Source organism: Danio aesculapii, chromosome 9 (genome assembly GCF_903798145.1).
Source record: "Danio aesculapii chromosome 9, fDanAes4.1, whole genome shotgun sequence".
Taxonomy (NCBI): Eukaryota; Metazoa; Chordata; class Actinopteri; order Cypriniformes; family Danionidae; genus Danio; species Danio aesculapii.
In genome coordinates this window covers 33218343-33239812 of record NC_079443.1, presented here as the reverse complement: position 1 = coordinate 33239812, position 21470 = coordinate 33218343, and the positions used below count along the sequence as shown (strand labels likewise).

At 35.1% G+C, this 21470-nt stretch overlaps 1 protein-coding gene across 3 annotated transcripts in view; it reads left to right on the top strand.

The window, feature by feature from the left end:
* ankrd44 (ankyrin repeat domain 44) overlaps positions 1-21470 on the top strand; it is a 59154-nt gene that overhangs the window by 7541 nt on the left and 30143 nt on the right. For all 3 annotated transcript variants that reach the window (XM_056465487.1, XM_056465486.1, XM_056465488.1), the window contains exons 2-11: positions 7748-7831; positions 10211-10289; positions 10600-10670; positions 11569-11769; positions 12743-12830; positions 14269-14411; positions 14487-14699; positions 14774-14852; positions 19827-19941; positions 20024-20106. In XM_056465487.1, the coding sequence (XP_056321462.1) occupies positions 7748-7831; positions 10211-10289; positions 10600-10670; positions 11569-11769; positions 12743-12830; positions 14269-14411; positions 14487-14699; positions 14774-14852; positions 19827-19941; positions 20024-20106 (1156 nt within the window). The remainder of the gene's footprint in view (positions 1-7747; positions 7832-10210; positions 10290-10599; positions 10671-11568; positions 11770-12742; positions 12831-14268; positions 14412-14486; positions 14700-14773; positions 14853-19826; positions 19942-20023; positions 20107-21470) is intronic.

Here is a 21470-nt window from a genome sequence, read left to right as displayed (position 1 = left end):
AAGACAGTTGCCATTTACACTGCTGTATGAAAAGCCCCCTCCACTACATAAATAAAGTTGGACCGTTGAGTGCATTAACTAGGGCTGAGCGATATTGCAAAAAAAATGATCACGATATCTTGCTTCATATCATTCGATATCGATAATTATTGAATATTTTTTAAAAATACATTTAGGAATATTATGATTTTTTTATTTAACAACTTTAGTATAATTTACCAACATTACGAAGGCAAATAGTTTTAATAGTCAAAAACAAAAATATAATTACTAAGGCAAATAATTTTAATGGACCAAAATAAAAATATTGATTATTTTGTCAATATCGATAAAACTTTTTTTTTTATTGATTGACAATGGTGTTTGGTCAGTAAATATCGTTACCGATTTTTTTTCGCCCAGCCCTATGTTCAACCTTATTTTTTCCTCTCTTAAATGAGTATATCCATTTAGCCCATCTCTTATTTTCCCTTTTCAATGTGAACACTGACTCTACTTGCATTATTTAATTTTATATGCTAAAATGTAATAGAATAATGCAAACAGTGCTTATGCAAATTGGGTTTAGTTAGATTTTTTTTTTACAGTCTAGGAGGTTGTTTTCACATGACGTCATTGATGACTCGCAAGACTCAGATTGAGGCAGGAAGTGGTTCTTCTACATAGGAATCACTGTCAGAAGATAAAGAAATTTCTGTTTTGTGTTGTTTATAATTGCTTAAATCTGCAAAAATGATAAATGCCAAACAACTTTTGCTGTTTTTGGTCATAAAGAGGGGAAAGTTCAAGAAACTGGCTTAAAACCGAAGAAAAGGCAGCATGTAATAAACATTTATTTAATTCATCTATGTTTACAAACATTTTTTTGAACGCAATAATTTGTTTGCCAGCACTAATAAGGATTATATACAGGCCTAGCTATGTATATTATATGTTAATGTATTATATAAAAATCAGACACAAACACCACCACACATATACCAAATCCAGGATAATAAAAATTTCATACCCTGCCATGCAATTGCTGCAATGAAATGTCCGTCTTATTTTGCAATAATCCAAGTCTTTACGGGTGTTTTGGTGGAATGATCAAGCATAACTTTAACATAGAGATGTGCAGCATTTAATGATTGATGGTAAGTTCATCGACCGAACAACAAATGCTACTGTTGCAAAAACTAGACCTGTGGAGCACTTTTTACCATCCACTAAAATGTGTATAATAATCACGATGATAACTATAATGTGGACTATGCATTCACGCTTTAATGTGCGTTCATCTGTTTTTTTCGTGTAAATGTCTGGGAGACATAACGTTATCCGCATGAAAAAACTATAGTAATTTATAATATGTTTTTGAACCACATTATAGTAAAATGTATACTGTATAGTACAGCTCTTTGTTAATGAATGCTACAGAATACTGGTAAACCGATAATCTGTAATAAATACTGTAACATTAGTGTAAACTGTGGTGCATAATTATAAAAATATAGCCTATTGGATAATTTGTTTATTACTAGTTGTGTTGTACCATAACCATATATTTACTACAACAGTTTAATTCAAGTATGCTTCTAAACACTACAGTACTTGCTATAACATTTTTTCATGTAATAACTTACAGTAGCTATCTACCGCTTTGATGACATGCAAATATATTGTAGTTCAGTAGAAAACTTGGGCCCTCTTCTTGATATAAGGATTATGCTCAACATATGTGGCTATTTTTCTATCTATTTCTCCTTTGAAATATGGGATATAACGCAAAAATACGGACTGTCCCCTGTTTTCATTGTAGTTTTTTACTTCCTGCCCTCCATCTGAATTTTTACACTGTTTAATTGACCCTCAGAACTGTTTTATAGGGCAGTGTTTCCCAACCCTGTTCCTGAGAGCACACCAACAGTACATATTTTGGATGTTTCCCTTATCTGACCCATTCATTTCAGGTTTTGGAGTCTCATCTAAAGTTCTAATGAGTTGATTCAAGTGTGTGTGATTAGGAAGAGGTTGAACATGTGTACTGTTGGTGTGCCTTCTGGAACAAGGTTATAGGCTACATTACATGATGAAATAGGGCTGCACAATATTAGAAAATACTGACATTGCAATAGTTTTTCTTTGATATATCTTGCAATATAAAAACAGATAACCTGAATAGCAGTGTTTGGAAATAATGCATTATTTTAGAGCATCTGTTGTGACTGTGGGGAAGTGCATCTGCATAAAATATAAAAAACGAATAAGAAGCAATAGATAAATAGAAAAGGACAAAGATGAAAATTAAGTAGCCTTTTTTTAAGGAGTCCAATGGTAATCAGGCGCAAAGCAATCTTTGATAAAGCTCATGGTTTTATGCCTGGAATGTTTACACAGTAACAGGCCTTAAAAACAGATGCAAATGACAAACATTCACTATTTTATGGTTAAACTTTAATTAATTTAGAAATAATTACACTCTGGGCTGTGGTGCCTGGTCAACTGCAATCCAATATTAAAACTTCAGACATGTTTATGTGTCTTCTTGACCGATTTGAGGAGTTTGCGGCACATTTGAAGGATCCACATGATAATCTGAAGAAAAAAAATCTGAGAATTTGGAGAATTGAGCTGGTATTTGATCTCTATTTATTTTCAATGCTGTGCAGAGGAAACGATTAAGAGAGCTCATGATATGATGTGGTAAGATCAGATGCATGAAAGAAAAATACATGAAATTGTTCAACATTTTTGGCGTTTTTAGCGAGCTGACGTGCTTGAAATGACTGATGGCTTGTGGCGAATTGGCATAGCAGAGATCATTTTTCTTATGGAAGATGAAATGAGTTTGAAGTGAGTGGGTGTAAGATGGCCTGTTTCTGGAGCTGAAAATAGAGCCGATCTCAACAACACATCTCCTGTTGTCTGTACACAGAGAGTTTGTTTGCATAGCGTACTAAAGAGAAAGTCGTATCGTGAAAGAAGCTATTCTTAGAATATTGAATATTATATTTATTTATTAAATATTAACACAGTTCCTCAATATTTACTCACTCTCAAGTGGTTCTGAACTTTTATGAATTTCAATTTGAACATGAAACAAGAAAGATATTCTTAAGAAGGTTGGGTAAAATACATCATCATCCATAGTAGGAACTAAACATACACTGTAAAAAATGCTGGGTTCCACACAATTGTCTTATGTTGTCTCAAAACAAATTGATTAAAAGGGCACCTATGATGAAAATCAACTTCTGTAAGCTGTTTGGACAGAAGTGTGTGTAGGTATAGTGTGTCCAGTCATATTGGAGTGATAGAAACACAATAAGTCTCTTTTTTTTTTACAATTTCCTGACGTTAAAATAGGACCCAAATCTCAGTGATTTTGAGGCCCACCGCAATGTGACGTAAGAGTGAGGTTTTCCCCACCCACCGAATTGATTGACAGGCACCATGTTTCTATAATAACATATATAAACATGTCCACAGAATTCTTTACAAAGAAACTGGGATTAAAATATCTATATAAACTCTGTGATCAGTTGCTTCTCAAGAATTAGACAGTAAAATCGCTATGTAACTCTTAAGGCTCCTACACACCGGGACGCTTTTTGTTTGCGTTTATCGCCAGCGTTTTTCAAGACGTTTTTCCAGATTCAAACCCAAGCGATTTTCACTGGCGTCAAGCTGAAGAGTATGCAAAATCACTCCTTGACTTTAGATGGCGCTACACAACTTTAAGCTTCTGACACCCGCTTGTAACACAGAAGAAGAAGACAAAGTTGACACGCTTAATGTTATGGATGGTTCAAGTAGCAGCTCCAGCTCTAGCGATGAAGAAATGATTATTTTTCACCAGTGCAATAGGCAGCTCCACGTTCATATCGCCTCTCGGCATCTTCTTCAGTGTGCGCTCGCACTGACAGTTTTGCGCTTGAGCGCTCCAAGTGCTGTTTACTGTAACTTCAGCAGCTCTGTGTGCGTGAACAGAAGTGGCAATCTGATTGGTGGAGAAGGTTTTGATGCAGCGCGTCAAAACAAAAAAATGAGCTTGAGGCGTTTTTATAAAAGTGGCGCTTTTACGCCAGGCGTTTTTGCGCGTTGGTGTGCACGATCACATTGACACTCTTTATTTAGTCACGAGGCGTTAAATGTCGATGGAAAACTTGAGCAAAATGCGTATCGGTGTGCATGGGCCTTTAACCGCTATAATCACTACAGCCGCATGGTGTCAGTAAATGCACATGTGTGCGTGTACTGCAAATGGCATTTGTGTGTGACCCATCGTTTCAGAAAGGCTTGAATAAACTCCACCACAAATACATCAAATAAACGTTCTCTGTATTTTGATTGAGCTGTATTTCGACTTCATCTGTATCTGCCTCTATCACTGACTGCTGTTCATATGATGGAAGGCATGAGAAACTCAATTGAAATTGGGAATTGTGGGCGGGGAGAAGCAGCCCATTTGCATTTAAAGCCACAGGCAACAAAAACTGCTTCACTGTCCCCAGGCACCAAAATGAGTATATTCTGCATTGTATAATAAAAACAGATGGGGATTTTGAGCTGGAACTTTACAGACACATTCTGGAGATGCCAAAGGCTTGTCTTACATCTCATAAAAGGGATAAAATAGGTGCCCTTTAAGTTAAATTAATTGTTTTTGCCATTGTAAGTGGATTGAACATGAAACAATTAAGTTGTTTCCCACAACAACCCTAAAATTGTGTTGGTTCAGCTCATTTTAAATAAGTAGTTTGAACAACCAGCAAAACTCATTTTTTGAGTGTACTAGAAGCCGTTAGCAGTTTTTTTTTTTTTTTTTTTTTTTTTTTTTTTTTTTTTTACTGGAATTTCAATTAAACTCAAATAGGTCTGGAACAATCAGAGGATGAGTAAATGATGACTGAAGTCAATTATCTGCCACTGTTCCTTCCACTAAGTATAAATAGCATCAAATTACACAATTTTTTTATTTTTGGGTAAACTATTGAAAAACCTATGATATAACTGCAAGAATTCCATGATATACAGCTAAGAATTAATCTAGGGTTTGTATGCTAATATACTGAAACCATTAAAATACCCTTGCTCTGGCAATCTCTTTTCTTAGTGCTTAGCTCTGAAGAACCCAGTGTGTTCATTTGCATGTTGGCTTGACTGCATGCGTTCTGCTGTATAGCGGAAGTGAAAATGCTTTCCACGCTTCCTCTGTGTTGCTTCTGCGAATGTGACAAATAAAGAATCAGGAAGTGATACATGGGGGTTAATGCAAACTGAGACGATGGAAGTTTAGATGCAGCCAATTTTGGCTTAAACCGCTTTGCCGTGTCTTCGTTATCCCACGCATGTTTTAAATTATCATAGCCTTTAAATGTGTTGCCATTTTAACATGCAAAACTTTGCACTTGAAGAAAATAGTGGACAAAACTAAGTTTAAAAATATATTTGGGATGACTTTAGTCTTTAGTTACTTCATAAAGAAGGACCGAAGATGATAATTATGTAGAGGAAATATGACTTTCACTCAATGTGTGGTGCAAAAGCTTCCTTGGGGCTCCCGGGGCTCGATTTGGCCTCCCTGTAATGACTCCATTTCATGGAAATGGTGAAGGCTGTGTGGTTTCGTAGCCTAGTTGTCTGGTAGTGTTAGAAATTTGTGCTGAGAAACAGATGCAAAGAACTGATCATTTGAACTGAATGACAAAGTTATTCCAAATGATTTTCTGAAGAAAATGTGGTGCCTTGCATACACAGACTCCACGGTGCTAGTGCCAGGAATTTGCTGTATGATTGCTAATGCATTTTGAGTGGTTTGTTGTGCGTTCCGATAAGTGTCTCTTGCTTGAGTTGTTGGGTGGTTCCTAGCTTTTGGGATTTATAAGTAGCGTACGAATGTAAGAGCAGCTGACGAATACATTTTTGGTTGTTCTTAGAAATTTAGATGACCAATTTTACATACAGTATCTCCATAGAAAAATCTTTCACCCTTTTACATGACTGGATTTTGTCAGAGAAAATAAGCGAAACAACAGTAATTATGACGCACAATAAATTAACATTGATTTAAGCTTAATATTTGCAAATGTTGCTTTCAGGATCAAATGTAAATTACATTTACAATGCAGAAAAAGCGATATAAATGATTTTTAATAGAGTAGATAGTTTAATAGAGTAGTGGTCATATACTGACTTACTGACTATGAACTTTTTCTAGTAACTTGATTTACACACCCAGTACTTTTTTTTTACTTAAAATATTCAAAAGATTTGTAAATTATTACTACTGGCTTACAGATGATGTTTCACCAATACCTTTAAAATGTATACAGTGCACAATTATTTTGATAAAGGTATAAATGGAGGTCTTAGCCAGCTCCAAATGGCTGGAACTTGGGCTCCAAGTGGGCTGTACTAATCTCACAGTAACCTGTTGTGTTTTATGAATATCTACACCTACCCCAATCCTAAACCCAACCTCACGTAACCTGTTCTGTTTTATTTATGACTATTACACCTACACCAACCCTTAACCCAACCTCACCGTAACCTGTTCTGTTTTATTTACGACTATTACACCTACACCAACCCTAAACCCAACCTCAGAGTAACCTGTTGTGTTTTATTTACATCTATTACACCTACACCAAACCTAAACTCAACCTCACAGTAACCGGTTGTGTTTTATTTACATCTATTACACCTACACCAACCCTAAACCCAACCTCAGAGTAACCTGTTGTGTTTTATTTACGACTATTACACCTACACCAACCCTAAACCCAACCTCAGAGTAACCTGTTGTGTTTTATTTACGACTATTACACCTACACCAACCCTAAACCCAACCTCACAGTAACCTGTTGTGTTCTATTTATGTCTACTACACCTACACCAACCCTAAACCCAACCTCACAGTAACCTGTTGTGTTTTATTTAAGTCTATTACACCTACCCCAACCCTAAACCAAACCTCAAAGTAACCTGTTGTTTTATTTACAGCTATTACACCTACACCAACCCTAAACTCAACCTCACAGTAACCTGTTGTGTTCTATTTATGTCTACTACACCTACACCAACCCTAAACCCAACTTCACAGTAACCTGTTGTGTTTTATTCAAGTCTATTACACCTACACCAACCTTAAACCCAACCTCAAAGTAACCTGTTGTTTATTTACATCTATTACACCTACACCAACCCTAAACTCAACCTCACAGTAACCTGTTGTGTTTTATTCACGTCTATTACACCTACACCAACCCTAAACTCAACCTCACAGTAACCTGTTGTGTTATATTTCTGTCTATTACACCTACACCAACCCTAAACTCAACCTCACAGTAACTTGTTGTGTTTTATTAATGTTTTATTGTATTAATGTAGGTCACCCAGCCTACTTGCAGTGTAATCCCTCCCACTTGGAGGTCTCTGGTCTGCAACGATACCCACTTGATTATTTTGGGGGGAAAAACTTATCCCAAATGTAAAATTAATGTAAAATGTAAAATTATCCCAAATGTAATTTTCTCGTTCTAAGGTTTGTAGTTCATTCATAGTGGCTAGACTGACTTGCCAATATCTTCCTTATGTGCGCTGTAAACAATTATTTCAACAACTCTTCTTCTATTATCTTAATTAGCAGCACATTCACTCCTTAAAATTTCTTAGCGTAGAGTCCCTGTTGGAGTAATCAAGTTCTTTAAGTTTGAGTAATATTAACACTAATGCTTTCTAACTAACCTCTTGTTTTTCACAGCCACCCCTAGTCCAAGCCATCTTTAACGGAGACCCTGATGAGATTCGTGTGCTCCTATGTAAATCAGAAGACGTCAATGCACTGGTATGAGTCAGTTTCTTCTGCTCTTCTCCTCACATGACTATATCTCATCCCTTTGTTACTTGCAGCACAACAGTCGAGGAATCCCATGGAAAGCTGCCAGAGATTTATATACATTCGTTTCAGTAAAGGCAACAGGACACAAAATAGTTTTCAGGATTATTCTTCTTCCAGGATATTTATTTATTCTGCTTGCCTGTCTGTGTCCGCCCTAATGGCTCCAGCAAGAATTAGCTTGCTGTCCGAATGTTTTATGAAGAGCCGCCGGTCACGATTTCAGACTGCATGTGCAAACAGGTTCAGACAATGGACACGCTGAGATGTCACCACTGCCAGTGTGTGAGCACATTAGTGTTTCAGTGATTGTAAAGACTCTTTTGTTGTGCGCCGCTTTGCAATGACAGACAATCAGCATATTCTATTAAGGAGTTAAAAAGTCTTAAAAAGGCCAAATTCTTCAGATTTAAATCTACTCTACAATTCACATTAAATGTTTTTTTTCAGACTATTTCTTTGTAGCATTGATGCAGCCTATTTCCAGCAGAAACAGGATTTTAGAGTATGTTTACGTTACAAGTAGGGCTGCACGATTCTGGCTAAAATGAGAATCACGATTTTTTTTGCTTCAAATCAAGATCAGTATTTTCTCACCATTCTGTAGATGTAAAAAATAAAGATTGATGTGATTATTCTATTATTATTGTTATTTCTTAAACATACTGTAAAACAACAATAATATTAGGCCTATGTGTAGGTCTACCGTTGGTTAAAATGCTAAAGTTTGTATAGACCTGCAATGGTGGACTTGACTAGACTTTAAATTCGTCTGGGTTGTTAATTCACAGTAAAGTGAACACATCAGAATACAACTATTCATAATTCTGAAGTTGAATTATTATGTTTGAGACATATGCTTGTCATTTGTCATTGACAACATTATTAGACCATTTTATTTCACTGGTAAAATGAAACATTTGTCATTATCAGATTCCCTCTTGCATTATATTCAATATTATGTAGGCTGAAGTAGTTGTTGAGTGCGGATTCTGTCATGGCTGCCGTCACTTTGAGAAAAAGAAACATACATGGAAATCATATTTCCCCTCGCGGCTCCCAAAGGATCACTCTGTGCAACAAACTGAATGTTATTTACAACTTTATTAGCTGTTATTCACAGCCTATGCTGGTTCTGTTCACTAAAGTAGACCTCATTCGCTGACATGCACGTGTCCTCTCAGTAGTAAACAAACAGTGCTTCAGCTTACGTGTGATTTCGTGGCCGCGAATACATCATTACATTAGGACAGAAAGGACATTTTTGGGTCAATTATACCTTAGAAATACAGTATGTGACTCTTTTAACACCATTTGGAGGTATCCACGTTGCTGAGCAATGTATATAAAACAATGTGAAGACTTGTGTGGTGCCTTTATGCTTCTCCCGAACTTGAAAATATAATTGCCTGAATCGTACAGGGCAGCACGGTGGAGCAGTGGGTAGCACAATCGCCTCACAGCAAGAAGGTCACTGGTTGGAGCCCCGACTGGGTCAGTTGGCATTTCTGTGTGGAGTTTGCATGTTCTCCCTGTGAGTTTCCTCCGGGTGGTCCGGATTCCCCCAAAGACATGTGGTATAGGTGAATTGAGTATGCTAAAAAATTGTCCGTAGTGTACGTGGATGAATGAGTGTGTATGGATGTTTCCCAGTGATGGGTTGCAGCTGGAAGGGCATCCGCTGCGTAAAACAAATCCTGGATAAGTTGGTGGTTCATTCCGCTGTGGCAACCCCAGATTAAAAAACGGACTAAGCCGAGAAGAAAATGAATGAATGAATAAATCGTACAGATGCTGAATTAAGATCGTGTGGGGTGTGTGTGGCTTTTTTCAATTAATTGTGGAGCCCTAGTTACAAGTGCTAGTTGTGGTAGTTGTTTTTTGCTATAGGTAGTTGTAGATGGTATTGGAAAATGTCTGCAATTTTTCCAAACAAAAGTTATTATAGGTGCCAACTTATTGGTAGATAATAATAATAATAATAATAATAATAATAATAATAATAATAATAATAAATGGGCAATTTAAAGGGTTATTTACAGATTTACTGCAATTGTAAAGGGCTAGTAAAAATCTTTGTAAATAATACTAATGTTCTCATAATTTACTGTATTTTGAGCTTTGGTGAGCAAAGGCAAGGCGTTCTTTCACAGACATTTAAAAAACATACAGACTCCAAAGATTTGAATGGCAGTCATGCATTTTTTTCTTGTTTAATTTTAAATGTGTATCATTCGGTGCTTGTTTGCTTTGCTTACTCAAATGGAGTAAAAGCCACAAATCATTGATTTGATTTAACATCATCTTTGTCACCTGTCTCTTTTTCAGGATGCTGAGAAACGTGCTCCCCTGCATGCAGCAGCCTTCCTGGGAGATGCTGAGATCACAGAGCTCCTCATTGTGTCAGGTGTTTCTCTCTCCCTCCATTTCAGTCATTACCTCAATTCCATAGTAGCTCCATAGGCAACTCCTATAAAATAAATGCAGTCCTTTAAAAGGTTATTTTTACTCATGCATGATAATTATGCCATTATCTATTTACAGTCACATTGTTTTAAATTCTGTGTTTTCTCTATTTTTAATTGTATCAAGATGAGGGTGAATGGCAGATTTTATTTCTTGCTTTTAGATGAACTATCCCTTTACTGTTAAATCAAACGTTCCTCAATTTTTAGATATTAATAGTTTTGTTTTTCTCTTTTACTCCCTCATTTTAGGTGCACGTGTCAATGCCAAAGACAATATGTGGTTGACTCCACTCCACAGGGCAGTAGCATCACGTAGCGAGGTGGGGACAATCATGTTTCAGTGAGAACCAGATGTTGTGTAATAATGTCACACAGTCAGCAGGATGCCTTTACAACAATGCTAATCATTTGCAGCAGCTTCTGTGTGATTATAAATCAGGGTTGGGCGATGTCGACCAATTCATACGATATCTAATGTGAAACATGGCAATAGACGATGGTATCGTCGTCATAGGTGGCTGTAAATTAATTATTTATGATTAATTAATTAATTCAAAACAAATTAATTATTTGTAGCCTACCGTTTCAACTACCTGACCAGCATAGTATTTGTTTTACCCATAACCAAGTCATAAATAAATAAACATAAGCTACACACAAATAACCACTTTTCGATCACTGTTTCTGTGGGACTCTGGCATGAATAGGCAGAGTGATCTGTGATCTCGTTATAATGGTGCATTAACATTGGTAAAAAAGGTGCACCAACAGGAACCAACCAACAGTATCTGAGGTTAAGTACAAGCATGAAAGCAAAAGATTGAAGCAGTGTACTGACGCTGTGACACGTTACCTGATAGATCCAAAAGACAGAAGAGTCGTTAGATAGAGACAAGATTAATTAAATTTCACATTTAACAATTATAGTGAGACGCGATCCAGTGGTACATCCTTGATAAACTGTCCGACGTGCACTGCTCTCTGGGGTTTTGTGCTCAAATCACCGGCTGACTTCCTGAAGGTCAGATGTGTGCATATGCTAGAGCGCATGACAGAGTGTGTTTGTGTGGTCACGTGATGCGCGTTTTCAGCGGTATAGTGTGGAAGGAGTCGACCCATACCTATTATAAGTTCATTTTTTTAACCTTTAATTCTGATTGTTAAAAAATTTTCTAACTGTGCCAATGTAATGACATGATTTTCTTTGACTATTTTTAGGAGGCTGTTCGCGTGCTAATTCGTCACTCTGCTGATGTGAATGCTCGGGATAAGAACTGGCAGACACCTCTGCATGTCGCTGCCGCCAACAAGGCCTTGCGCTGTGCTGAGGTCATCATCCCACTACTGAGCAGCGTTAACGTATCAGATCGTGGAGGACGCACCGCCCTGCACCACGCCGCCCTCAACGGGCACACAGAGGTATTGCAAGTTAAGAACAAAATTTGGAAGTGCTTTTCAAAGTTGCACTAATTTCATTTTAAAGGGGACCTATTATACCTGTTTTTACAAGATGTAAAATAAGTCTCTGATGTCACTAGAGTGTGTATGTGACGTTTCAGCTCAAAATACCCCACAAATAATGTTTTATAGCTCTCTAAAACTGCCTCTTTTACACAAGAATAACGAACACTGAAGGCACCCATGATCAAGTTGTCTGGTGTGATGAGAATGCAACAGCCTCTTCCCCTAAAAATAGACTTGACATTGGGAGTTGATTCCTGTCATGACACTAGGTTCATTGAGAGTCCAAGAATGGACTCTTTTGAAGTTGATTCCCCATCCCTACCTTGGTTATTTTGAAAACAACACACTAAACATTTACATGTATTTGAATAATAATCCATAACTTTTTTGGACACTCAAATGCTACTTACTGAACAGTATAGAGTCCCCATCACTATTCTGGGGCATTAGGTCCCACACAGACCGCAGATTGAGTCTCCCCTGCTGGCCTCTCTAACACCTTTTCCAGCAGCTACATAGTTTTCAAATGTGGTCTCCCATCCCAGGTGTTGACCAGTTGAAGCAGTGAGCTAGAAGCCGACATTTTAAGGTCTTTCTGAGAAAACTTTCTGAGCACACAGTTCCTGTTGTTTGACACTAATTGTCGGAAATCCAATGTGACAGCTCCACTATGGCAATTTTTAGATAGACAGTCACATTCGCTCTGCTACACACACAATATCCCACATGTAGTGAAAAATCTCAACAATGCAGAATGGGTTTGAAAGTCATTATATAAACTATGACACAAACACACAGCACACAATAAGTGCTTCAGGAGACCTGTAATTACTGACACACTCATGCCTTACTGCCTGTTGAGACTGACACACGCACACTCAGTTTCTCTATCTCAATGTTATTCACTTTCCGCTCTCTTTTTCTTCAGATGGTGAGTCTCCTACTGGCAAAGGGTGCTAACATCAACGCTTTTGATAAGAAAGACTGCCGTGCACTACACTGGGCAGCATATATGGGTGAGGGGATGTCTAATAAAACTTGACATTCATGCAATATTTACTCTTCAGTTTTTATTTCAGATGCAAAAAACAGTAACCAGGGGGCTGTCAATAAAATTACAGCTTATGTAGTCTGTATGCAAATAGGGTGGGTGACATCATGCACCATCTTTTACAATAATGTTGTATATATCTTATTTTTTCTTTGAGTGAATAAACCCTTGATAAAGACTTGATTTACTTTTGAATAATTTGTTTAAATGAATGATTCAATGACATCTAAGTTCGACTTCACAGTTCTACATCTCTGCAATGCAAAAATAGTTTTGTTGATGTTGGTTCCATTTGATTGGTAAATGTCTATAGGACATCATTGTTGTTATTGCATATATTGGGGAAATGTAAGGATTTTACATAATTTACAATTCATGTATTTATTAAGTTTCGAAAAAAGGCAGATTTAATTTAATTTGATCTCATTTGATTTAATTTTTAATTGAATTGAATGTGGAATTTAATTAAATTTAAATAAATGAAATGTAATTGGATTGGATTTGGAATTTAATTAAATTACATTTTTAATAAAAAAAATATATTTTTAATTTAATTGCATTGGATTTGGACTTTAATTGAATTTCAATCAATTTAGAATCAAATTTTAATTTAATTAAAATTTTAATTTAATTTAATTTAATTTTTTCTAATTATTTTTTTATTTAATTTAATTGGATTGGATTTTGAACTTAATTAAATTTTAATTAAATTTTTAATAATTAAAATTTTTTTATTTATTTCATTTTATTGGATTTCAACTTTGAATTGAATTGGAATTTAATTTAATTTAATTTTATAAAATTTTTATTTATTATATTTTTTATTTAACTTGGATTGGGTTTGGACTTTAATTGAATTTAAATCAATTTGCAAATTAATTAAATTTATTTTTTAATATAATTTTAATTTTTAATAAAAAATTTTATTGGATTGCATTTAGAATTTAATTTTATTTAATTAATAATTTAATAATAATAAAATATTTAATTGGATTGGATTTGGAACTTAATTTAATTTAATTTAATTTTTTATATTTTTAATTGAATTTAATTGGATTGGATTTGGACTTTAATTGAATTGAAATCGATTCGTAATTTAATTTAATTTTTATTAATTTTGTAAATTTTTTTATTTATTACATTTTTTATTTAAATTAATTGGATTGGATTTGGACTTTAATTGAATTGGAATAGATTTGGAATTTAATTTAATTTAATTTAATTTTTCTTATGCTTATTCCCTGCTTTTTTAGGGGCTGCCACAATGGAATATAATATAATACAATAAAATACAATATAATACATGTAATGTAATGTAATATAATATATGTTTTATTGTAATAATGACAAATATCACATTTAATGCCTAATGTGTTCTTGATCTCCACTTTATACTCTTGCAGGTCATTTAGATGTAGTGTGTTTACTGGTGAGTCAAGGGGCAGAGATCAGCTGCAAAGACAAGAGAGGATACGCACCTCTACATGCCGCTGCTTCCAACGGTCAGATCGCTGTGGTCAAACACCTGCTCAGCCTGGCCGTAGAGGTACTCAAACATTAGATATAGTGAGGAGAACATAGAGTCTAGCTTTAGCTGAACTTTCTGTTGTATGTTTCACAGATAGATGAAGCCAATGCCTTTGGGAACACGGCTCTGCATGTTGCTTGTTTTAATGGGCAGGACGCAGTGGTCAGTGAGCTGATCGATTATGGTGCTAATGTCAGTCAGCCCAATAACAAAGGTTTCACTCCTCTTCACTTTGCTGCTGCTTCCACTCATGGTGCCCTGTGTCTAGAGTTCCTGGTCAACAGCGGAGCAGACGTCAATGTCCAGGTATGGCTACCTTGGACTAAATATAGACAGACAGTCCAAATCACGTGTGCTTTATGCTAATGTTGTCTCCTCAGAGTCGTGATGGGAAAAGCCCTCTTCATCTGACGGCTGTTCATGGACGGTTTACACGCTCCCAGACGCTCATTCAAAATGGTAAAATGTTTTTTTTTTAACCACCAGAAATCTGATTTCTATGTCATTTGAATATATTGCCATAGAACATACAAGCAGTGGTGTAAAATAACAAATTATAAATAGTCAAATTACTGGAATTGAGTAGTTTCTCTCATGAATTGTAATTTAGTAAGTAGTTTTAAAAATGTGTACATTTACTTTTCCTTGAGTAAATTTTTAGTGCTGTATTAGTGCTTTTACTCCACTATTTCCCTTCAACCTGCAGTCACTACTAGGGATGTGCCTATCAGGTTTATTTTAGATTAGATAGATTAGATTAGATTCAACTTTATTGTCATTACACATGTACAAGTACAAGGCAACGAAATGCAGTTTAGGTCTAACCAGCAGTGCAACAGCAGCAAGTGCAGGATACAGGTATAAGTTATAAAGTGCAGTTATAGAAAAACTATGGTCATTTGATTTTGAGTATCTGCTGATACCGAAACCTGATCCGATTCTTCTTTAAAACATTAAAAAAAGATCACAGACATACTCACGCATTGCGCTTCAAGCTGCTTCCATATTCTACTTTGCCGATGAGTTGCACCTCCTCTGAAATGTGCAGCTGTTAACTGAAATTGATTCAAATATATATAATAATAAATTTATGACACTAATGAGAGTGACTGAGGTGAGTTTCATGAATGGAACCCTTCCCTTACAGAAGAGAAATAAATAGATAGACTTTAAAAACAATACCAAGATTAAGTACATTGTTTAATGTATGGTTTAGTTTAAAACAGCAACAACAATTTTATTGTTCCATGTGTCCTTAGTGTCTGTTTAAAACCCACCAAAAAGTCTAATTTTAGGCTACACTACAGTCAGTATTATTATTTTACATTCACTTGTAAACCTAGTGCCTTTTAAAATGTGTTTCACTTTTTGTCCTTGCTTTATCTATTAAAATAGTAATCATTTTACATTTTAATCAATTATGGCCTTCAATTTAATTTTTTTTAAGTAGAGAGAGAATGTTAATGCGAGGGTGCATTTTGTGGCAGGGGTGTGCTTCTCGGCACAACAATAGCATCTCTGCAACAAAGTAATGTCATGTCGCACACGTTGCTGTTTCTCTGTGCCACCGCATAACTATAGATGTGTTAAAAATAATATTAAAAAATTTTTTTTAAAGGAGCAAAAATCAAGAGAAACACAAAAATATATGAATTTTGTAGTTTGTAAATGTTTTTTTGCAATATTTAGCATCAATTTAAATGGATTATCTTTCTTTTTCTAAATATGTTCTGTGACTAAACTCTTATTTTAATACATATATCTTTTTACTAAATCTGTTTTGTTAAAATGCACAAAAATATATCACCTATATCAGGCATGGGCAAACTTGATCCTCGAGGGCCGGTGTCCCTGCAGAGTTTTGCTCCAACACTAATCAAACACACCTGAACACCCTAATTTGTGTCTTTAAGATCACTAGAAAGCTACAAGCAGGTGTGTTTGATTAGGGTTGGAGTAAAACTATGCAGGGACACCGGCCCTCCAGGATCGAGTTTGCCCATCCCTGACCTATATTCTCTGAGAAATTGATAAAAATATTCATTTTCAAGATGGGGTGTACTATAGATGTGTTAAAAATAATGAGAATATATATGTAATGAAGTTTGATGGCCACCTGACCATCAGGAAGAGGGAGGCGGAGAACCAATGAACCATTTTTTACATTTGTATTTATAGTAGCAATAAATACAGTACAATGATTTCACTTAAGAGAGGGTACATTTCCCATTGCTATACATTTTTCTTTTTAACAAACTTTAACAGAACACAATAAAAAAACTAAAGTTTCATAAAATAAAATATATGAAGTCAGACGAATTTTTAAACGATTTAATAATAAAGACTCACGAAGACAACTGTTAAACTGCAACCAAAAGCTAAACATAAAACATTCAAGCCTGGTCCTCTCTCGTCTAGCACTGGCGTCTCTCCTACTTTTAGCTTCCAGGGCAGTGATGCGTCCATGTGTCTCTGATCATCTCACTCACGCCACCCGGCTCACACACCCTCACGGCTCTGACCCCCACCTCACTCGCCACAGTACATATTTGAGTCCTGATCGGGAGGTAATGTCCGATTCCGATAGAGTCTAAAACCATGTGATCAGATCTGGACATCCCTAGTCACTACTTTATTTTTTTCTTGTATATGGGAATTGGCTAAGTAGATAAATCTTGCAATGACTGTCCAATCAAATCGCACGTACTGAACTACCTCAAGACAGGCTACTTTTTCTCATACTTTGAGTAATATTTACAACATTATTGGATTGATTACTGGGTGGATTACTGTAACAGCCTCCTCACTAGCCTTCCCAAAAAGACAGGCAGACAGTTGCAGCTCATCCAGAACGCTGCAGCCAGGATTCTGACCAGAACCAGGAAATCAGAGCACATCACACCTGTCCTCAGGTCTTTACACTGGCTACCAGTTACATTCAGAATAGATTTTAAAGTATTATTACTGGTCTATAAATCACTAAATGGCCTAGGACCTCAATACATTACAGATATGCTCACTGAATACAAACCTACCAGATCACTCAGATCTTTAGGATCACATAAATAAGAAATTCCAAGAGTTCAGTCAAAGCAGGGTGAATCGGCTTTCAGCTACTACGCCCCTCACTGCTGGAATCAGCCTCCAGAAATGATCAGATATGTGCTCCAACGGCACATTCAAATCAAGACTGAAAATACATCTGTTTAGCTGTGCTTTTACTGAATGAGCACTGTGCTACGTCCGACAGATCGCATTATTATGTCTTTCTTTTCTTTTTCATTCTTTTATAACTTGTTTAACACATTTTTATCTGTTTTTATCTGTTTTTAATCATTTTTATTATTTGTTTTTTATTTTCTTATACTTATCTTGTTTATTCTTGTTTATTTAAAGCATTTTGAATTGCCACTGTGTATAAAATGTGCTATACAAATAAACTTGCCTTGCCTTGCCTTACAACAGATACTTTTACTCTACTTTTTTGCAATACATTTTTGAGAAAATAATATGGTACTTTTTCTTGAATATGATTTTTCAGTTTTCTTTCCAACACTGCGTACAAGTTCATATTTGGATTTTACATATATAAAATATGTGTCTCATATGCAACAAATGGAACGTAAATATTGAAATATTGCCAAAATGGCTGCTTTCATATATGCAGTGCTCTGTATATATAAGTACACCCCTCTTTAATCTCTCTATTGCGTTATTATTTTCTATAGTATGCTTTACAATATTATATGTGCACATATACATTAGTTTAGTCAGCACTGAAGCCAACTCTGGAGCTAATCTAATTAAATATAATGTCCTCTTCCTATTTTAATGGTAAGGGCACTGGATTTTGATTATTTAGAACTCTCTAAATTGTAGTTTAATCCCCCCAAAAGCTCATAGCATGATATCAATTCAGATAAATGATAAACACAACCAATGTGGTACAAAATTATCTTTCCAAATTTACTTAAATACAACAAAGCAACAAATACAAACGGAAAAATAAATGTTTGTTTCAAAATGAAGCTTTTTGTTTTTGTCTTTTTTCCAAAACTCAAATAAACATCGAAATCAACATTACATTCAGTAAAGCTCAAAAAGTAGTCCACATAAAATGAACAGATAAATAAATAAACCCGTTGCAGGTCTGTGTCGGTGCCTGTTTTCATTTATTCCACTGTTTTCGGTATTCCACTGTTTTGGACTAAAACAGTTGCCCCTTCGCTCAAAGGGCAAATAAACAACAGTTCACTCTTACTGGAGCCCAGGGAATACTTCAAATCCGGAGTAACTCATGATAACGGTCCAAAAATTAGTAGCCCAAATTTGTTTGTTGGGGGAAAATGTTAAATACAATTTTAAAAAGGAGCAGAAATCGAGAGAGACACAAAAATATATGAAATTTTGTAGTTTGTAAATGTTTTTTACAATATTTTGCATAAATTTAAATGTGTTATCATTCTTTTTCTAAAGATGTGAAACTAAAAAGATGGGTGACTAAAATAAATATATCTATTTACTAAATCTGTTTTGTTCAAATGCACCAAAATATATCACCTATATTCTCTGAGAAATAAATCAAAATATTCATTTTCAAAATGGAGTGTACTTATTTATGCTGAGCACTGTATATTTTAGGCTACATTTTCATATATATATATTCATATGGCTACATATATACACGCATACGTTTGTGATTTCAATGGCTGGGAATTTTTTTTTTGCCCATTTTTCACCCATTTTTGCAGTATTTCGAAATATATGTTACATATATGACATATAGTACATATATTTTATATACAGTTGAAGTTAGAATTATTAGCCCCCCTGTTTATTTTATTACCCAATTTCTGTTTAACAGAGGGACGATTTTTTTCAGCACATTTCTAAACATAATAGTTTTAATAACTCATTTCTAATAACTGATTTATTTTCTCTTTGCCATGATGACAGTAAATAGTATTTGACTAGATGTTTTTCAAAACACTTCTATACAGCTTAAAGTGACATTTAAAGGCTTAACTAGGTTAATTAGGTTAACTAGGCAGGTTAGGGTAATTAGGCAAGTTATTGTGTAACAATGGATTATTCTGTAGACTATCGAAAAAATATATAGCTTAAATATATAGCTTGATTAAAAAAAAATGAAATACTGCTTATATTTTAACCAAAATAAATCAAATATTGTCAGACATACTGTGAAAATTTAATTGCTCTGTTAAACATAATTTGGGAAATATTTAAAAAAGAAAAAAATCAAATGGGGGCAAATAATTCTGACTTCAACTGTATGTCAAATCCATATATGAACTGAATATGAATGTCATATGTATTTTGCATATTTTTCCGTGTATCAGATTACTATATGGGGATTGTTGCATCCTGAATTAGATTCTAATGTTAATTTGCACGAACATGATTTTTATGCAGGAGGTGAGATTGATTGTGTCGATAAGGATGGAAACACTCCACTGCACGTCGCTGCTCGATATGGTCATGAACTTTTGATTAACACTCTAATAACGAGTGGAGCAGACTGCACAAGGTTTGAGTCTACCTTTTGTATTTGGATTTAAAATCTTGGTAAATAATCATTGCAATTCTCTGATATACTGTTTTCCTTGCAGAAGAGGCGTACACGGCATGTTCCCTTTGCATTTGGCTGCTCTGAATGCACATGCTGACTGCTGCCGGAAACTTCTCTCCTCAGGTACAGACTACACCACCATATCGGAAACTGCAATTGGACTACCTTGATTTATCACTGTAAACCTAGATTTTTGGCATAAATGCGCACGAGGCCACGCATAAAAGATTTGAAAATTGCTCTGAAAAGGAATGGGATCAAAAAACTCCCTGTTGATGCCTGAGGCTTTGAAATGAAGTATTCAGTATCCACATGGTGTTCACATTCTTTTGGCTATAGTAGTGCTGTGTTTACAGTAAGAACTTGAGAGGACTAAGTAAAGAGCCATGCGGTACCTCAAGAGTTGATGTGACAAAAATAATTATATACAGTCAAAATTATTACCCCTCCTGTGAATTATTATTTCTTTCAAATATTTCTCAAATGATGTTTAACAGGGCAAGGAATTCTTCACAGTATTTCCTATAATATTTTTAGTCTTATTTGATTTATTTAGGCTAGAATAAAAGCTGTTTTTAATTTAATTATAATATTATTAGCCCTCTTAAGCAATATTTTTTTTTCGATTGTCTACAGAACAAACCATGTTTATACCTTGACTTGCCTAATTAACCTAGTGAAGCCTTTAAATGTGACTTTCAGCTGTATAGAAGTGTCTTGAATAACATTGAGGTAAATATTATTTACTGTCATCATGGCAAAGATAAAATAAATCAGTTATTAGAAATTTGTTATTAAAACTATTGTTTAGAAATGTGTTGAAAAAATCTTCTCTCCGTTAAACAGAAATTGGGGAAAACTATACAGAGGGTCTAATAATTCAGGGGGGCTAATAATTCTGACTTCAGAAAATTATTCTTCTTGTTGAGTGGATGCTTTGTTCAACTGTTCCTCCTGTAATTACATTTCTTCAGTGAAATCTTTTGTCTTTGAAAGTATGCACACATTTCCACATATTGCTTATATATATATATATATATATATATATATATATATATATATATATATATATATATATATATATTCTCTTTATTCCAGACACTAGGTCCAGTAGTACAAAAGACAGACAAAACAAATATAACAAATAAAACTTTCTCACCAGCATATTTGCTTGAGCATACAGCTTTTGACGTTCCCTGCTTGGCCTTGGCATGCCCTTATATCTATCTGCTACCTTAACTCTGACTCTTGGTTGTGGGTTTGCTGTTGTATTAGGTTATACACTGTAGATCTGTTCCTTTTATGTTGTTCTGCTTAGTAGCACACATTTGTGTTCTCACAATCAGGGTATCTTCCGTCCATTCTATATCCGTTTTCAAACAAAAAAAGGAAAGGAAGAAAACGGACGTTTTTCATTTTTTGGTTTAGGGTAGGAAAACGGATAGACTTTAAAATTCATCATGCACATGTAGGTGGTGCTGAAATGC